Raw genomic sequence first — 20160 nt, 5'->3', positions numbered from 1 at the left:
CTTTCATGCCAGACGCACCAGATTTAACCAATGACATCACCATCTGCCAGAGCTGAGCGGTGTCTGATTTGCCCCTCTTTCTTAAAGACAAATAAATAAGTAAATACATTTTGAAAAGAATCTTTTCAATAGTCATACACATAATACAGTAAATTAGATCTGGTGCTAATGAGGTCAGGACTGAAGGAATATTTTCACTTCAAAAAAGCATTAACAATAGATAAAAAATAAACACCATAGCCAAATAAATAAACTGACATAAGCACTTGTACTATGACAGCAGTGCAGCTATTCCTTAAGGAAGAGTCTGTGTAACAGAATGAATTTCCACACCCCTCTATTAAATGCAGTGGTAAATTCCACCCTTTCTCAATGTAGACATACGATATAACATGGAAAGCAGTCAATTAGTTTATTTTATGGGCTTGACCTATGTCCTAAATTCCTAGTTTCAGAACTAGCTGTACTTGGCCAATAGGAGAAATAAGGTATAACCACAAATCCATTACTACTAGTGGTCAAAATCCCTCTCAAATTATGCATGTACAAACTACTGTATTTACTGTCTACTATAAAACATTAATCCCCCAATAAAGAAAAAAAAAAAAGAAATGAAAATGATTCCGAAGGCTAAGGTGAATTCTTTGGAGAAATAAATCTGAGCTAAAACTGGGGGAAAAAAAATCCCTCTCAAAATATATAATCTAACACAATGAATTTAAGACTACAATACTTTCAATGATAAAAATTTAAATAATGAATTATGTTTTAACACTTGAGAAACTGCAATCGTTTTATGCAGAAGCAGTATGGTTTTCTTTATATAGAGCTGTTTGGATCAAGAAAAGTGAATCAAGTAAGAAGACTGTTTAGCAGATGAACTCTATAAACACTGGAATTTAGAATTATGAAACTAAGAAATTCTCTGCATAAAAGCAGAGCATATTTCAGTGCTGTACCTGCTTGCTCTGCTCAATAGCTATGCCATCTGGATTCTCTATAGCTCCAACACTATGGCCAGGGAGCACAAGGTAAGCGTGTATTCATTCACTAGCCTCAAAGGTAGAAGATTTGGTTTGTGATTAGTATGCTGGGCAAAATACTGACTCCATGAGAACCAGAAAATCTCATAATTCTAGAGTGCGGAGGAATTTCTACTAGCAAAAGGAATCTGAACAAGAGGCCCTCTTGGAGAAGAAAATTTCACAGAAAATAGGAAGTATTGAAATGTGGGTAAAATCACCTTCGTGTACCCCTGGTTTCAAGCAACTATCCTAATTTAGAAGTCTGGCCAACCTCTTTAATCTATTAGTTAACTTTCATTGTGATTTTGGCAATGAAGAGAAATTATTTCATGTTTTTCCTGATTCCTTATCCTTAATTTTATCCTTAAACTTACAATGTCTTTCTCTTACCAATTTCTCTGACTTTTTTTTTTTTTTTCTTTTTGTAAAGCCTTGTCCAACAGTTTAGGTCATGCTAATCTATATTCCTCTGTTTCTTTCTTTAAAAAAATTATTTATTTATTATTGGATAGAGACAGAGAGAAATTGAAAGGGGTGGGGGAGATAGAGAGATACCTGTAACCCTGCTTCACCACTTGTGACACTTTCTCCCTGTAGGCAGGGGTCAGGGGCTTTAACCTGGGTCCTCGAACATTATAATATAAGTGCTTAACCAGGTGCACCACCCCTGGTCCCCACTGTTTTTCTAGGATGTCACTTCTTACATATATTTGTTTCAACTTTAAGAAACAGCTTTTTGTTGTTGCTGCTGGGGCTTCACCATGTAGCTAATTTTTTTTTAGAAAGAGGAAAATATACTACAGCACCAAAACTTCCTCCAAGGCTGGGCTTGAACCTGAGTTATATGCTTGACAAAGTAGGAGTTCTACCTAGGGGAGTTACTATACCAGTTCAATAAATTATTTAAAATTTACTGTGTTTGGTGGCAGTAGTGCTCCTGGTAGAGCACACATACCACTATGTCGAGGACCCAGGTTCAAATCCCTGATTCCAACCTGTGGCGGGGGGGGGGTGGAGGGGGATGCTGTAGGGGTCTCTCTTCCTCCTCCCCCCCTTTCTTTATCAAATAAAGAAAAGAAAGAAATAGGAAATGAAGATTTATTTAAAAAAATAAACATCGGTCCAAGAAGTGGTTAAAATGTTGGATCCCCCCCCTTGCCCGGGTGGCATGTGTGCTACACACACACACACACACACACACACACACATTTTTTTTTTTTTTTTTTTAAAACCACAGCACTGTTCAGTTCTAGGTTATGGTGGTGTGTGGGGTTGAACCTGGGACTTTGGAGCCTCAGGCATGACAGTCTCTTTGTATAACCATTATGCTATATACCCCACTAAATGTTTAAAAATATGTGAACAATATGTTGTGTGATCTTTTTTCCACATTAGATGTACATCAATAAGATATGGCTATCTGGGGATAGAATTTTTTTTTTTTAATCAGATGAGAGTCTTAGATTTATACAAGGGAATTCTTATAATTTAAGCTCAAAAATAATGTAGAGAGAAAATATGGTTCTTTGCAATGTTTCTAACATTTTTCATGTCATGGCAGTTAGAAAATGCTATCAATAGTATATATGACTGATATAAGTGGAAGAAGTTACCAATCACCTAGCCTGAGGGATTATGGCTATTCTAAGACCTCATGTGTCTTAAAACCCCTGTACCCTATTTGCTGCAAACCAGATAGGATGTTATGTAATGATGCAAATTTCTCAGTGGTCTGTTATGAAACAGGGACAGGTGAAGAGGGCTTATCTTAATGTGACATACTGAGAAAAGGGTCAAATAAGTCCTCAAAGAAAAATAATTTATTAAGAATTGTGAGATGGGAGATGTTTTCTTTGAAAGTAACATTTAAAAAGGAAATATATCGAAAAACCTTATTTTGCTTCACTGCACAATGCTAACATTGGAAAATAACTTGAACTTGGTGAAATTACATGTGGTACCATATGTGCTTCACATGTCATAAAGACTTGGGAAGAAAAGATGAAAAGTGTTGTAATTTATGATTGTGCTGAGTCATCCTACATTTTAATTCTAATTCAGGACAACAGGTGCTTGCAAAAAGTCAATAATTGGAATGCAGTGTTTTCTGATATGAAAACATTAGGAAATTAAGGAAGTGATATAACCTAAAAACAGCAGTGTTTATGTGGAGAATATTAATTGCTGAGAGATCAAAAAGAACTTGGGTTTTGGTTAAACAGTTTTCTCAATTCAGTGTTTTTTATACAGGTTGAAAGGGTAAATAAGTATAAAAAGAGTAAAAAATAAAAAGTAAGGAGAGACACACTGTTTGAAGCAAGGGAATTAGGTATCTTTTAAAAGCCTCCATTTAAACCCAGTAACTTTCTTTCTTTTTCTTTTTTTTTTTTTTTTTTTGCTTTCTTTTTAGTGATTAGAGAACATGGGTGATAGAATAAATACGTCACCAGGCCTTGAGCAATTTATACCAACAGATAAGAAAGATCAAAACAAGAACCATCCAGTTTGTGACGTTCAGGATGAAAGGATAAAAGGAGAAAGCATTTTAGCAAGAATTTAAGCTCTGATAATATATCATTTTAAAATAACTTAAAGTTACCTTATCAAAAAACCTACTGAGCTTGACAGCATTGGAAGAACCCGCAGCTAAGTACCTTGTATTTGTACAATCCTAGAAGATAAAACATAAGAATCACAATTAAAAGTTACAAACTTTAAGACATCATGTTAATAAGTGAGATAAGCCAAAAAGAGAAGGACAAATAAGGAATGGTCTTACTTATAGGCAGGATTTAATAGATAGGGATGGGAGGGAGAACACAAAGTGAAGTATGGACTGTCATGGTGTACTGCATCAAAGCAAAGAACTTTGGGGAAGGAGTAATGATATAAAAGGACCTAAATAGTGGGTGAGAGTGTTCTGCAGAGTTCTTTTAAAAACATAGTTGCAGAGAGTGGTGACAGAGTTCACAGCAACAAAGCTGTTTTTCTATGTGGTGAAGGCTGAAGTTGGACCTGGGAGCATGCATGGCAAAGCAGTGCTCTATCCAAGTGAGGTATTTCACCAAGCTTAAAGTTGATTTTTTTTTAGTCCTATGATTTTAAAGCTGAAAACAGTCATATGCTATGATGATCTTTTTTTTTTTTAAAGAATTTATTTATTCATGAGAAAGATAGGAGGAGAGAAAGAAACAGCCATCACTCTGGTACATGTGCTGCCGGGGATCGAACTCAGGACCTCATGCTTGAGAGTCTAGTGCCTTAGCCACTGGGCCACCTCCCGGACCATCTATGATGATCTTAATCATGGCTGAGGACAAAGCCTGAAAATTAATAGCATTAAACAGTTTGTAGTTCAAGAAGATGAGATATTTCTAAGGAAGAATAATCAGTGTATAGCATTAGTGATCCTTCATTGACACTTAAATTGTCTTGATGTTGGTGTGGTCTTAAAAAATCTTCTCAAGATAAACCAGAAAGAGAAGGGTAAATATGGGATGATCTCATTCATGGACAGAACTCCAAAACTAAGAACAGAAAGGGAAAATACAAAGTAAAACTTGGACTGATTTGGTGTCTTGCACCAAAGCAAAGGACTCTGGGGAAGGAGGATAGGGTGAGGTATAAGGGTTTGAGGAGGCTTTCAGGTCTTGGTACATGATGAAGAAAATGGACCCAAGATAGGGGTGGAGTATTTTACAGACACCTATCATGGTGAGATAAGAAATTGTACCCATGTGCCAACAACAGTACTGTAAACTATTAACCTCTGAATTAGAAAGAGATCTCAAGAAAAACATAATGACCCTGGGTCCATATTCCCAGAGGGGAACAGGGGAGGGGATGGGATATGGAGTTTTGGTGGTGGGAATTGTGTAGAGTTGTATCCTTCTTATCCTATGGTTTATGTCAGTGTTTCCTTTTTATAAATAAAAATTAAAAAAAAGAAAAACATAATGATTTACATTATTTGTAGAATACTGTTTATATATTTCAACAGAGTAGCACACAACGAAGCTGAAGTGATTGTGTTCATTTGATAATTTATGTTGATTCCAATCCTTACTACATTTTGCACTAGAATCCAAGTAGCTTGATTTCAAATTTAAGGTTTTTTTCATGAGAATGTATGACTTGTATTTTTTTCTCAAATTCTTTTTTTAAATTTTAATTTATTTATTATTAGATAGAGGTCAAGAGAAATTGAGAGGAGATGGGGAGACAGCGCGCGAGAGAGAGAAACACAGAGAAGGACACTTGCAGACCTGCTTCACTACTCATGAAGCTTTCCTCCTGCAGTTGGGGATCAGGAGCTTGAATCTGGTTCGAGTACTGTAATGTGAGTGCTTAACCACGTGTGCCACAGTCTGGCCCCTGAAGTTTTGTCTCTATCTTTACTTAATAATAATATAAGCATGAATCCATAAAAATACACACCAAATTAATCTCTTCTGCATTGAAATCTTCAGCTATAAAAGAAGTCCTAGTTAAAACTTCTTGACGCTTGGTTTCATGAATCTGGTCAAGTTTAGTCCCTATTACCAACAGTGGGATTTGATTATCAGCAAACTGTTCCCGGTCATAATCTCTGTGATAAATAATAATGAAGAGAAAGAACAGGATTAACCAATCTTATTTACATGTGTAATATTTACATGCCACTATTTTAGTTTACACTATTTTACTGTATAAGTACTGTGCTCTAACTGATTGTGCTACTGGAGCTATGGCACCATTTTACTAATAGTTCACTGATGACATTCGCTCGTCCATCACCCGTAAGTCAATTCCTCTTATTTCGTTCATTGACTTGTTCATTTAGGATTCCATCCTCACAACCTAGTGATTTCCAACTGTTCCTATCTACTCAAACTACTTGATAGGCTACTTGAATAATGGAGAGTCCACCAGATATATCAAAGTAGGCTGACTTTACTTCTCCCAAATATCTCTCTTCTAAAGCTAACAGCTCAGAAATTTTTCTGTGTAGATGCACAGAGTAGATTCAGGCCTCTGTAAAGAGAAAACTCGGGAGTCCTTAGCACTTAAAGCCTTACCCCAAAGAAAAAAAAGAGAAAAAAGAAAAATGTCAAGCTTCTGAGTATTTTCTGGGGTGGGGTGGTACATACAAATTGTATAGTTACCATACAAATCTATGTCTATGAAGAGTGAATAAAAATAGGTAATTTCAATAAAAGAAGAAAGAGTATCAAAGGGCAGAATAAACTGATTTAGCTTGGGACAAAGACAGACTCAATGAATGGGAAGGCAAGAAAACAGATAAATTTCAAAATAAATATAAAAAAAAAGGAAAGAATTATATACCAAACAATTTTTAGTCCTGGAGTGAGAAACAAAAGAGACAAAGGATAGACAATAAAAAATACTTGGGATTCAAAGGACTTGGGTCACTATTACAATCCGTTCTGCTTCTATGTTTATTCAAAGGATAGAGTGGCATTCCTTCTATTAAAGAAAAGAATACAAGAGTCCAGTGTTGTTGAATTAATTTAAATTCTATTCACATATGAGAAATTAAGTAGGTTTAGAACTGAAATGTTTTAAGCTCAATTTACAATAGTCAGCAAATTCTTGTTGTAAACCCTTATGACAGTAAATCAATATTGCACAATCCTATCAATACAACCCAGTTGACATTTTTTCTCCTTTTCTTTTCTCTCTCTCTCTCTCTCTCTCTTTTTTCTTCTACTAGAGAACTGCTCAGCTCTGTTTTATGGTTGTGCAGAGGGGACTGAATCTGGGACTTCGGGGCCTCAGGCATGAGCCTCATTGTATAACCATTATGTTATCTCCCTCTCTTCCTTCCTGCTTTCCTTCCTTCCCTTTTTAATTGCCATTAGAGTTACTGATGGGGCTTCATGCTGCCTCTAGGAATCTACTGTTCTTGGTGGTCATTATTATTATTAAATCTTTAAAAAATTATTACTATTGGATAGAGACAGAGATATATATAGAGAGAGAAATGGAGAGAGGTGGGAGAGATAGAGATGGGGAGAGAAAGAAAGATACCCGCAGATCTGCTTTACTGCTCATGAAGTATCCCCCCAGCAGGAAAGGAGAGGGGGCCTGAAGCTTTGTCTCTGCACAAGGTAATGTGTGAACTCAACCAGGTATACTACTATCCAGACCCAATATTATCTTTCTTTCTCTTTGAATAATCTATACCATGTGGGTACAAGCACATGAAAAATCACTAACTCTTCACCCTTCACAGTAATGTTATAGAGCCTCAGTTAATATTCAGCTTTGGACAACTGTTTTGAATTATACAACCTCTCACATCATTTTAAAAAAATTATATTATATAAAATTTTAGTAATAGTCTTATTAAAAGGCCTTTGAATCTCCTTACCAATATCAACCCTGATTTTAGGTGACAGGGTTCAAAACTGAAATTCTCTTTAAAAGAGAGCAATATTTGTTTTCTTTTTAATTTTTTTTAAATCTTTATCTGTTGGATAGAGACAGTCAGAAATTGAGAGAGAAGGGGATAATAGGGAGGGAAACAGAGAGATACCTGCAGCACTGCTTCACCACTTGTGAAGCTTTTCCCCTGCAGGTGGAGACCAGGGGCTTGAACCTGGGTCCTTGCACACTGTAACATGTGCCCTCAGCCAGGTGCGCCAACACCTGGCCCCTGAGAGCAATATTCGTAACATTTCCTTTTAAGATTATTTATCCTACATTCAGTAACTCTGCATCACATAAAGATTTTGTGTAATATATTTTATTTGTACTTTTTTTTTTTTATTCAAGGGTGACATCACAGAGCTTCTCCTGGTGCCATAGTACCTCCCATGTATGTTAGACTCAAATCAGTGTGTTGATGTTTTCCCTCCACCTCTACCTAGGTGGGGAAAAACTGGAATCTTCCAGGGGCTCTAAAATTGTACAGGTGCAAAGACCCAGTGAAATTCTGGTGACAAAAAACAAACAACAAAAAGCACTTGAAGGCTTATAAACTAAGGTTATGTCAAATACAAATAACTATTATTTAACAAAAGTCAAATTCACGTTACAACTAATTCAAAATGGCAACCATATCTAAAAGTATATTTAAAACCATAAAATTTCAAGAAGAAACATATCAGAAAGTCTGCATCATCTGTAACTAGGCAAATAATTCTTAAAGAGAATACCAGAAGCCTAACATATAATTGAACTTTTTTAAAAAAGATTTTATTTATTTATTCATGAGCAATGATAGGAGAGAGAGAAAGAACCAGATAGCACTCTGGTACATGTGCTGCTGGGGATTGAACTTAGGACTTCATGCTTGAGAGTCCAAAGCCTTATCTACTGCGCCACCTCCTGGACCACACAATATAACTGAACTTGATCAAAATGAAACATGCTTGTTTTGTGAGAGATATTGCTAAGATAATAAAAACAATCTATAGTTTGGGAGAGAATAATTGCAAATCACACATATTACAAAATGTCATTTTGTTAAGACAGGTCTTAAAATTGCTATACTATTTCAAACCAATTGTGATGTAGTCTGGGCTCACCCATTTGTTACTAAGACTCCAGTTAGCACCAAATCCCTGTTCAGAGCTTCTAATGACCAACGATACAAGTTCTGAGATGACTTCTTATTTGTTAAGTCATGCACTAAAATAATACCTAAAATAGAGAAAGCAATGTCAGTGTCAAAGTGAGTCTTAGTAAATACAAGCATTATTGCTTAACAAGTCTGCATTCTCGTATGTCCAACAAACTCAGATATGATTTTAAAATTCTTATAAATCATTACAAAAATTTCTTAGTCACACTTCAAAAAATTCCCCAGTGACAAAATGTCATTTTATTTTTTTCTTACCAAGTTCCTACTCTGCCTAGTTGCAGAACTACCTCTTCAATAAAGAGAATCAAAGCCTATATTCAGTGCAGGAACCTGTGTAACCTTTGCATCCCTGTAGGTCTGAGCTCACATTCTATGGTCATAGCTAGGAACTTTCTAGGCTGTACCCATTGCCAGACCCATATTCCTCAAGTGCTAGAGGATTTTGGCCCAACCTCCCTTCTGAGAATGTGGCAGTCCCTACCATTATTAATCCACAATGAGGGCAACGTCCTGTGATGGGGTTTATAGTTAAAAGGTATTTATATACTTTCCCATATTTGAGAGCTACTCTCTTTCTCTGATCCATCTTTCTAGTCCTATTTTCAACCCTGATACCATCTCCCCAGATAATACCTTTGGCCCACCTGAATGTTTACTGTCAGGCTCAGGCAAAAATTAGTAAAGGCATGGGGCCTTGGAATATACCTAAAATAGACCTACCAACTTTTTCCAAAACGGAGACCTCAAATCTCAGCTGCTCTATTCATGCCTCTAGGTTCCTGATTATTAAACAATTTGTTCTTCATATCCTTTTTTTTTTTTAGAGCTTGAATAACGGTGTTTATTTTCTTTAAACACACTCAAATAAGAAATGAAAGACAGTATTTTGATAAAAGTGTAACTACAAGCTGGACAGTAATCAGAAAGTCAGTACTGATCATAAAAATCAATATCTGCAGAAGAGAGAATCACTATCTGCTAGAAGGCCACTCTCATCTGTCTCAAGGAGCTGGCTCTTTGTGGGCCATACATGAAGTTTGATGAAGATGCCGTGTGTCTGTAAGACACCATGTCCCCAAGATCTCATCCAACACCCAGAAAACTGAAGTTGCTGAGAAAGTCTGGAGAACTGCTGTCAAAAGCACAAGCTCTTCCACCCTGACACCTGCAGCTGTGAGGACTGATGCCCCCTTCACACCAGAACATGCACAAATGGAAAGCCAGTGTGTATCAAGCGCTGCCGATTTCCCAAGGAGAAAAGGGCTGCTCATGGGCTCTGTGGTCAAGAGAACCCTTGAGTTTGCTTTGTCCCCCAGTCTCTGTCCCTGCAATATTAAACAGCATTCTGCTTTGCCAAGTTGTGGTCAATCTTTTCCCCCAGGTGTTCAAGAAGAAGAATCATTTTATGGATGAGACTGCAGTGCATTTAGACTCACCTCCCAGCAAAGATCACTTGAGGATCCCTAACTCATTGAAGATGCCTCTGCACAACTAGGAATGGGGGGGGGGGGGTTTTGGGTAATTCCTGCATTTTTGGTGACTGGAAAAGGCCTGATCATCTGGGGGGGGGGGGGGAGAGGAAGCCCTTGATGGTGGCTTGGTGCCGAAGAGGCAGTTTGCATTTGGCCTGAGTCCTTTGCTAACTGCAGCTCTCTTCTTTCTATCTTAATGCTTTTTCAAACACCAAGTTACAGATGCTATCATAATGCCAACCTGACTTCACTGGACAGAGGACCTCACCAATGTACCCTGGAACCCCATCTCTCCAGAGCCCTGTCCCACTAGGGAAAGATAGAGACAGGATATGAATATGGATTGATCTGCCAATGCCCATGTTCAGCAGGGAAACAATTACAGAAGCCAGACCTTCCACCTTCTGTACCCCACAATGACCCTGGGCCCATACTCCCAGAGGGTTAAAGAATAGGAAAGCTATCAGAGAAGGGGATGGGATACTGAATTCTGGTGGTGGGAATTGAGAGAATGGGATATGGAGCCCTAGTGGTGGGAAATATCTGGAATTTTACCCTTCTTTCTCTGTTTCTCTCTTGTGGAATAAATACAACAGATTCTTTCAAAAACAAAGAGAAATAAGTAATTCTTTTTATTTTTATTTATTTGTTTATTATTGTATAGAGACAGAGATAAATTGAAAGGGGAAGATAGTGAGGGAGAGAGACAGACACCTGCAGCCCTGCTTCACTATTTGTGAAGCCTTCCCCCAGCAGGTGGGGACCAGGGGCTTGTGAATGCCCATAGAATTCAGAGTATTGCTTTATGTCAAACCCTCAGCCCTTTCTTACACTTTCCATATTTTATTGTGAAAGATTAAGTGAAATTGGTAATTCTTCCAACTTTAAGATACATCAATTTGAAAAATTTTAGAAAAGCTAGAATTATTTTGTTCTTTTAGTTTCACAGACACCCTTGCAACTAAAGTGGTACAAGTGACAGTTAACTTGTTCCAGCAAGTTCAGACAAGGCTGTATCTATCTTGGTATCTGGGGCAGAGATCTGACATTTTTCCTATATTCAACTATACTCACTTTACCTTCCATGATGAGGGGTACTCTTGGACTTGCAGGAAATGATAGACAATGTATTTTTCAAAGGAATAAAGAACTATCATCAAAGAATATATCTAAAATCCAGAACTTAAGGGTTATAAACTATGCCTTGCATGTGCCATCTAATTTGATTTTCAGAAAAGGACTATAAAGTAAGAATCATCTTCATTTTATACATGTGCAAACTTCACAATAAAGTACAAATATAAAGATGAAGAAGCTTTGGTATAATGTACACCAAACAACTATAGGAATGAGACTGAAACAGGGCGATGAAGCAAAATGCCTGAAGTTAAGCTGCTGTGCTGTTGTGTTTTATGATCAAAATTCTCATATATCACCACAATACTGACTTGTCAGTAAGCTGTTCTTAACTCAGGCATTGGATAAACAAGCAGGTCATTAAGTAAGGACTAGCTATATATCCAAACTTTTCCTTGTCAGAGCATATTGATAATAACTATTAATAGTCATGTGCTGATATAATCCCAGTATATATCACTTGATTCTAGCTCTAAGCTACTCTTGGAGATATCATTTAATAGTGATTTATCATTTATCTGATATTACTGGTCTCATTTATATTCATTCTATTAATATATTATGTACTTCCTTGCATGATGATGTCATATATCAATATTAGCATTTTATAACTGTTTTACTTAACTTGTGGATTTTTTTTCTTCAAATAGATTGTGATTCCTTCAACAGAATTTTGAACTAAATGGGACACAGACCTGAAATTGTTCATCTTGTATTCTGTCATACATTCTATCATATATCTCCATTGGTAAGAACTTACTTTATTATTTTTTTGGTGTGTGTGTGTAGTTTCCACAACACCTTACAATGTGAGAAGATACTGGAAGAGAAATATAAATACAAAGATACAAAGAACATTCTCTCAAAGGGGCAGCTGAAAGAAATCTCTATGTATGGAACGTCTATCAAGGGACTTATACCATGGGGCTCCTAAAGGTTTTACTATACTTCCTTGATCAAATAGCATTTCCTCAGGGGAACAATGCTTTGAAAGTTCTATGCTTTATGGCAAGGAGTCATAATACTATCAATATTTAGTTTATGACATTAATATGAACAGAAATATGGAAACAAAGCAAGCATTCAAAGTTCTAAATTTCATATTTAGAAACACAAATGAAATGTCATGTGCAGACATAAAAAAAGGTAAGAGTATATTAACTTTTACTAAATCAAGATAAAGCAAGCATCCTTTCTGAGATGATCTGTACTCCAAGGACATTAATATATGGAAGAAATAAAAAATGCATTACCATTTATTGAGTTGTAGAATACTGCTCTTGTACTTTTCACACTGCTGGCACTGCCCACAGAGCCTCCAACATCCCATAATTCTATATAGTAGGTCTTCTCTTCTGGGGTTCCTTCTTTGTAGTCATGAACCTAACAAATCAATCCATCAAAATAATTATTACAGCCACTAAGAAAACTAATAAGCATTGGAAATCTCCTATCAGTACCTCACTGGCTCTGTGATCATTACCTTCTATGTTTCAACCTCCATCTCTCTAGTGCCCAAACTAATTATTTTTTGAGTTCACAGGACCATTTAGTTGACTGATTCTTTTTTTTTTTTTTTTTTCTTTTAACCAGAACACTGCTCAGCTCTGGTTTATGTATGCAAGGGATTGAACCTGGGACTTTGGAGCCTCAGGCACAAGAGTCTCTTTGCATAACCATAACTTCTCCTCTTTGCTGGATAACTTCCACTCACATATAAATATGCTATGATTATTCTCAACTTAAAAAATAAAATTCTCTTTTTTTTTATAGCAAAAACCCTTCAAAAAGTTCTCTTTTCAGCTATCTCTAATTCTTTTCCTTACATTCTATTTTTAACTTGTGTCAAACTTTTTGCTCTAGTTACCCCACTGAACTATTTCTTACAAGGCATGATCAACTATTGTCTATAAATGACAATGATCAATGTTCATTGCTAAATCCAATGACAATGAATAGTTTCCATCTTATTCTGCCATTCGACATAACTAATCACTCTTATGCCTTGTTTCTCTAAGTTTCTTCATTTGGGTTGTTCTTACATCTTTGACCTTTAGTTGGTTGTTGGTGTGCAGTAAAATTTAGTTCTTGCATTTCTTCTCTAACAGCACTTGTTCTGTTGGCAGTTTCTTCCAGTTTTTTAAAAATTTTTTTATGTATGTATCATGGTTATATCTTGCTGAAACATTTTTTTTTGCTGAAACATTTTAAAAAATATTTATTTCTTTTCTTTTGTCCTTGTTTTATGGTTGTAGTTATTATTGTTGTTGTTATTAGTGTCGGTGTTGGATAGGAGAGAAATGGAGAGAGGAGGGGAAGACAGAGAGGGGGAGAGAAAGATAGACATCTGCAGACCTGCTTCACCGCCTGTGAAGTGACTCCCCTGCAGGTGGGGAGCTGGGGGCTCGAACTGGGATCCTTAGTCTGGTCCTCGCGCTTTGTGCCATGTGTGTGTAACCCGCTGTGCTACTGCCCGACTCCCAGTTTCTTCCATTCTTATAGCTTTAAATGTCATCATTATGCTGATAAATTCCAAACTTTATATCTATCCTGGACTTGCCCCTTTAATTGCAGACATATCTACCACAGTACAATTTGAATGTTTAACAGATATCTCAAATTTAACTTATCTAAAAATAATTTCTTGATTTTCCTCCCAGACCTGTTCTTTTGATTTTTCTATATGTTAACAAAAGTCAATTCCATTCTTTTAGCATTTTAAGGGCCCAAAATAGAGATAATACTTAATTTCTTTCACACATTATATCTGATGTATCAGCAAATTATCCTGTGGCTTGTACCTTCAAAAGCTACACAAAATCTATTCGTCACCAACTTTACTATCATCACCCAAGTCAAAGCCTCTATACATTTTTCTGTCTGAATTAATGCAATGAAGACCCCAACTTATCTCCCTACTAAAATTTTGCCCTTATTCATATACCCTAGCCATTTCCCACACAGAATAATCCTTTTAAACTACAAGGTAGACCACACCACCCTTCTCAAAATACTTTGATGACTTTCAAAGTAAAATCCACTTCTAATTATCTAAATCTTAAATTTATTGACTGAAGTGTCTAACACTTCAGAAAGAAATTCTGATATGAGACAATCTTATTAATCAGAATATGGCTAGGAGCCAGACTATAGTACGGTGGTTCACCAAAATCTTCCAAAGTATTTAGAAATATGCATGCTAGCAAAAGCAAAAACAAGCATGTGGAACTACATTTATTTGGAGAAATTCTACACATTAAAGGACATTGCCAAAAAAAAAAAAGTTAACTGAACAAATGGGTGAAAATATTTGCAACTTCTAGGTAAGTAAAGCGTTGATATCAAAATATATGAAGTGGCTAATATCCAAAATATATAAAGAGCTTGAACCATTCAGTAACAAAATAAAAACAACCAATGTGATTTAAAAATGGGTGGAGGATCTGAATAGACATACATATGGTCAATAAGTATATGTTAATCAAAACCACAATGAGATATCTTATACCTATTAGAATGGCTACTATATATATTTAAAGAAAAAGACCAAACATTTTCATCAGGGATATTTTCATTAGCCCTTAGTGAGCCTCCCCAGGACCTTACCCTACTATAAACTAGCAATGGTAAGGACTACCCTACTCTCCAAAGGGAGATTGGGTTATCCTACTCTGCCACTTGAGGAAGACTAGTCCTGTAATGTGTGCAGCCTAGAATATTCTCAGCTGTGACCATGGACTGTGAGCTCATGGTCACAGAGACTTGGAGGCTGCACAGGTTCCTGTGCTAAATATGAATATATATATATATGGGTTGGGTCATGGGTCAGATCAATGTAGTAAACAGCTAATTATATTTATATATTTTTTCATTTAGAAGCCACTCTCTGCCCTAATCCAGTTTTCAAGTTCCATTCTCTACTCTGACACCAATCTCCCAGACAGTATTTCTACTCTACTTTTATTTTAGCTATCAAGTTCAAGCAAAGGTTACTAACATCCTGGGTTCCTAAGGACATAACCTAAAGAAGAAATCCTAGCTTTTTTCCACCCTAGAGTTCCTATTCTTATAGGCTGTTCCTACTCTTTAGTCCTTATTTATTTATTACAAACATTGTGTCCTGCTTTATATCTTACTTCCTTTCAGCCACAAAGTTCCAGATGCTACTATAATCTCCAATCCTGACTTCCCTAGGCAGATGACTTCATCAATGTATCCTGGAACTTCTTGTCTCAAGAGTCCTACCCTTCTAGGGAAAGAGAGACAGGCGTGTGTGTGTGTCTGGTGTGTGGGGGTTTGGGGAGGTATGTATTGACTGGGTAACATCCATGTTCAATGGAGGAGCAATTACAGAAGCCAGAACTCTTTCCTTCTAGACCTATCCAAAAGAATGTTAGTCCATACTCTTAGAGGGGAAAATAACAGGGGAAGATAACCAGGGCTCTGAATCCTACTTCCACCTGGACCCAGAACTTTTGTGACCAGGAACCTTTGTTTTTGCAAATCACTGAGAGGGAAGGGAATCTGGAGAACACACCAGGAAGTCAGGTACTATTTCCCTTATCTGAGAGAGAAATGGAAAATGGAAGGGCAACAAGTTATAACAGGTGTAGATGTGGCTTAGAAAGGAAGTGAAGGCAGAGCCTTTGAAATGAATAAAACTGGTCTTTGTGAGTTTCCACCACCATGGTGTACTGTGGCCAGGGCCAGAAAGTGCAGAAGGTGACGGTACAGCCCATCAACCTCATCTTCAAATACTTGCAAAATAGATCTCGGATTCAAGTATGGCTTTATGAGCAGGTGAATACGTGGATAGAGGACTGCATATATGAATGCTAGGCTAGTGTGGGGGTGCCTCTTCCCAGGGGTGTACTCTCTGGGTTGGAGAGAACTCGACTGGAGCCAGCCTGGGCTGCTACTCACTCAGCCACGCAGGAGAGATGTGGCAGTGCAATACCTTTATTTATCAGAGAGCCAAAGCTTTTAAAGGGTAGACACGGAAGTGGCAAGGCAGAAACAGAAATGGCTAGGAAAGGGGCGGAGAAAGGCAAAAAGGTAGGAACTTCCTTAGCAATTGTTGCAAAGGTTTTAACTGGTAGAATTAATTAATACCCTGGAGGCAGGGAAGGTCTTGAGGATAGAAAGAAGGCAGAGCAAAGGAATGGAATGGGTGGGGATCTTTCAGGCAAAACAATGACTATGTAAATAGGCCATAGTATTAGGAATGCAGGGTGCTTTGTGAGCCCTGCCAAGCTCAACCACATCCGCACAATTTCCCGACATATGAACTTCGTATTAGATGACACAGAAAAGATTCATTCCAAAACAAAATCAAGAAAGCAGCTGGGTTGAATCATGTTAAAAGGAGATAATATCACTCTGCTGCAAAGTGTCTCCAACTAAAAATGATGGATGAAGTGAGTAACGGTTGAGAAAGCAGTACATTCACTTCTCTCTCTCTTTTTTATGTGTGTGCTTCTAAAACGTCTGCTGATATTGTTTTGATTACTCTGTTATTAACCAGATGACAATAAATGCTGTGGGGATATCTTTATTTAAAAATTTACATCGTTTCTTTCTATCCAGTGGTAGAGACATTTTGCATAGTGATGTGATTCACTGTTGGTATTTATTTTAAAATTTAGGAAGGGTGACTGCTACCCATAGCATTTGCTTTTTATAAAACTTGACTTGTAGATTTTTAAGGCAGAGTAGGAATTTTACTTGAGAGGAAATTTCTCTGGTACTGTGTGGCACAGAAAGGGAGACATCACAAAAACAAAGGATGTCACACTGAGATGTCTTCTCATTGGTGCTGATTGTGATGCTAGAACACAAAAGAGTTTCTAGCCATGATGCACAGGACATTGGAACTTCAGTATTGTCACTGTGTTTGAGAATCCCTTTATCACTAAGGTCAGAAGCATTTGAATAAAGTGCCTTAAAAGTAAAATAAGAGTATTACTGTGATAGGACATTTTGTCTGAAGGAGTTTCACCAACTTATATGCAATACTGTACTAGCAGGTGGAATATTCATTTCTTCCTAGGACATTTGTATTTCTGCTTGAAGGCTTTATTACACCTGCTACGATAGGCCAAAACTTTCTATTTTGACCTAACATTTTCATCATAAACATGTTTCTTTTGCCTCCTCTCCAAGGGCTGTCAGTCACTTGAAATCGTTGCTAACCAGGCTCTGGAGTCTAATTCCATTTATGGTACGAAATTCTGTGGGATGCTTGATCGTAATTACCAAAACTCTCCTGCAGCCACAGTGTTTCTTTTGATAGCAGATGCTGCAATAAAATATTTGGACTATAAAGTCTGGGGACACACTTTTTCATGGCAGCATAATTTGAGTGTGTACATGCAAAGTTTTGTATATTCTTTTTACAAAGTCCTTCCAACTCTAAAAGTACTGTAGTCTGGTAGTGCCTCAAATGTTGGTAACTTTTTTTAAATTCACAACTTTTCCAGAATTTTTTCCCCCAAAGTCTCTCAATTAGGTTCTTTCTAGTTGAGCTGTAATTTGAATGCACTGTTCTCAGGGCTGAGATTCCATCATTGTAAACTCAGCTGCCTGAAAGTATACTGCAAGCTTTTCCTAAGTTATAATACAGTGAAGCAAACAAAAAAGAGTTCTTCATACCAACATTTAAACTGTATACTAAATACTGAAGAAAATGGAAATACTGATAACATCCCAGAACCTTAACACATTTTTTCACTGTAGACTCTGACAGTCTCATTTTAGGAACCTGTCTTTAATGATTCCTTTGGCATGAACCCCAAGGGTCACTTCAGAGAGAGGCATTGATGGGGTGGTTCTGAGACACAACTAGGGACAGCAAATCAAAATTCAGTGTTTTTCAGGTACATTAAGACGTTTACATACTGAATTCTAGAATATGAACAAGGAACAGATCTGTTGTAAGATAGAGCTCCACTCTAAACTCGAAACTCAGAAACACTACTTCATATTGAACTAACGGCAAATTCAGATTTTCTGACCATTTCGACATATTTCACAGTTCTCAAGCCTTTTGTTAACTAGTTTCAGACAAGTCGTAGGCAACAGGCTTAAAAAAATTGTAGGAAATTGGGGTCCAGGTGGTGGTGCACCTTGTTGAGTGCACGTTACAGTGCGTAAGGACACGGGTTCAAGCCCCCAGTCCCCACCTGCTGAGGGAAGCTTCACAAGTGGTGAAGCAGAGCTGCAGGTGTATCTCTGTCTCTCCCCCTTCCTCTCAATTTCCGGCTGTCTCTACCCAATAAAGATAATAAAAACTATTTTTAAAATGTAGGAAATCTTAAAATTGAGCAAATTCAATCTAGTAACTTTAGGTTGTTCTCCCGCTTAGTTGGGTATATGGCATCATCGGCTGGTTTTATTTAGCAGGGGACATTTGGATTCAGCTTATAGAATACAGATGTTCTGTTGGAACATGGCTTAGATATAAAAGCTTTTTCTCCCATCATACTAGCACCTGAATGTTGATTTAACCATGTGAGGTCAAGTGCCTGAAACGTCCTGTACAACTAGAATGAGCAAGCTTTCCCTAAGTGAAGGACACACTTGTAGCAGTGCACCTGCTGGAAGCATACTTGTTGCCACACTGCACCACCCACCACTACTCGGTTCTCCTTAGGACAAGTTGAAACCTAGTTTCCAATCAAGAGAGAGGTTCTTTGGTTCATATGAGCTTCGCGAAACTATTCTTGGTATACGTAGCCATAAGTTTATCTTACTTTGCACTTTGTATAATCTCTGGACACTATATTCAGTGATGACTGCAGCTTATCATAAGTCATAATTATGCTCTTTCTTGAGAGAAGTTTTGTACTGTGGGTAAAATCTAGTATAAATAAGCACAGTAGTGCTTGTCCAAAGTATAATGCAAATAACTAGTTCTGTACTAGTATAATAAAAACAAACTAGGTCTATACTGTTAAGTACATTTTTTACTCCAAGGAGGAATTAGTTGAAATGATACTAGCAATCTACTAGTAATGCATTTTATCTGTGTTAGATCTGAGAGCTCTGTCTCTAAACTGCAGAGACAGTTTTAGTGAAAACTTTAAAATTATAAGCTATGTAATACAGGTATTAAAATTTTGTGCTTTACATTTCAGTAATGGGTAGAAATTTAAACATGTCTATACAGAACCAATTATTGGAAACCTTTAAAATGTAGATGGCAAATGTATAAATTAGTAGCTTTTTGTTAAACTGTTAACTTCATTATATTAAAGAAAAATAAAGTTTTAAAAAAAAAAGAAAGAAAAGAAATGAATAAAAGTGGTCATCTATTTCTACATAGGGTCAACCATCTTTGCCCAAATGGCCCATGCACTTCTCTGGTGCAAGCCATTTTATTTTCCTGAATAAAGATTTAAAATACTGGGTGGGTGGGTGGGAGGGCAAGGGGTAGAGAACCCCTATGAGAAATACTTGGAGGGAAAAAGATTTTAACAATGGAATAAAAACCACTAATTTGAGTCTTATAGATAATAAATAAAAAAAAGTAATGGGGCATAAACTCAATGAAGTATTATTCAACAATTAAAGATTATGTGTTCTTTGGGACTAAATAGATAGGATTGGCAGTTATTATGATCAGTAAAGTAAAAAAGAGAAGGACAACTGTGGGATAACTTCACTCATAAGTTGAATATAGAGAACTGAAACACATAAACTCGATAGAAGAAAAGATATATAGTCAACCCATATCTCTGAGCTTAGGAGGGCTATGATGGTTTTTGTTGGAGGGGGTTGGGGGCACAAAGCTTTGGTAGTATGGAGTTCTACCCCTATCTTATAATCTTGTAAATCACTATTAAATATATATATCAAAAAATTTTTAAAAGACCAGAGATAAAAAGAATTATCTTAAGGAGACTTCAAAATAAATGGAACTCTTCCTTGTACACTGTTG

The 20160-nt window shown here is 36.9% G+C and overlaps 1 protein-coding gene across 1 annotated transcript in view; it reads right to left on the bottom strand.

Annotated features, from left to right (window-relative positions):
- The window catches only part of RABL3 (RAB, member of RAS oncogene family like 3), a 53328-nt gene that overhangs the window by 3125 nt on the left and 30043 nt on the right, over positions 1 to 20160 (bottom strand). The window contains exons 3-6 of the mRNA XM_007536069.3: positions 12476 to 12605; positions 8558 to 8672; positions 5463 to 5613; positions 3625 to 3696 (exon numbers count right to left, since the gene is read on the bottom strand). Of these exons, the coding sequence (XP_007536131.1) occupies positions 3625 to 3696; positions 5463 to 5613; positions 8558 to 8672; positions 12476 to 12605 (468 nt within the window). The remainder of the gene's footprint in view (positions 1 to 3624; positions 3697 to 5462; positions 5614 to 8557; positions 8673 to 12475; positions 12606 to 20160) is intronic.

The sequence above is a fragment of the Erinaceus europaeus genome, chromosome 9, assembly GCF_950295315.1.
Source record: "Erinaceus europaeus chromosome 9, mEriEur2.1, whole genome shotgun sequence".
In the NCBI taxonomy this organism is placed as follows: domain Eukaryota; kingdom Metazoa; phylum Chordata; class Mammalia; order Eulipotyphla; family Erinaceidae; genus Erinaceus; species Erinaceus europaeus.
This window is presented reverse-complemented; position numbering and strand designations above follow the sequence as displayed.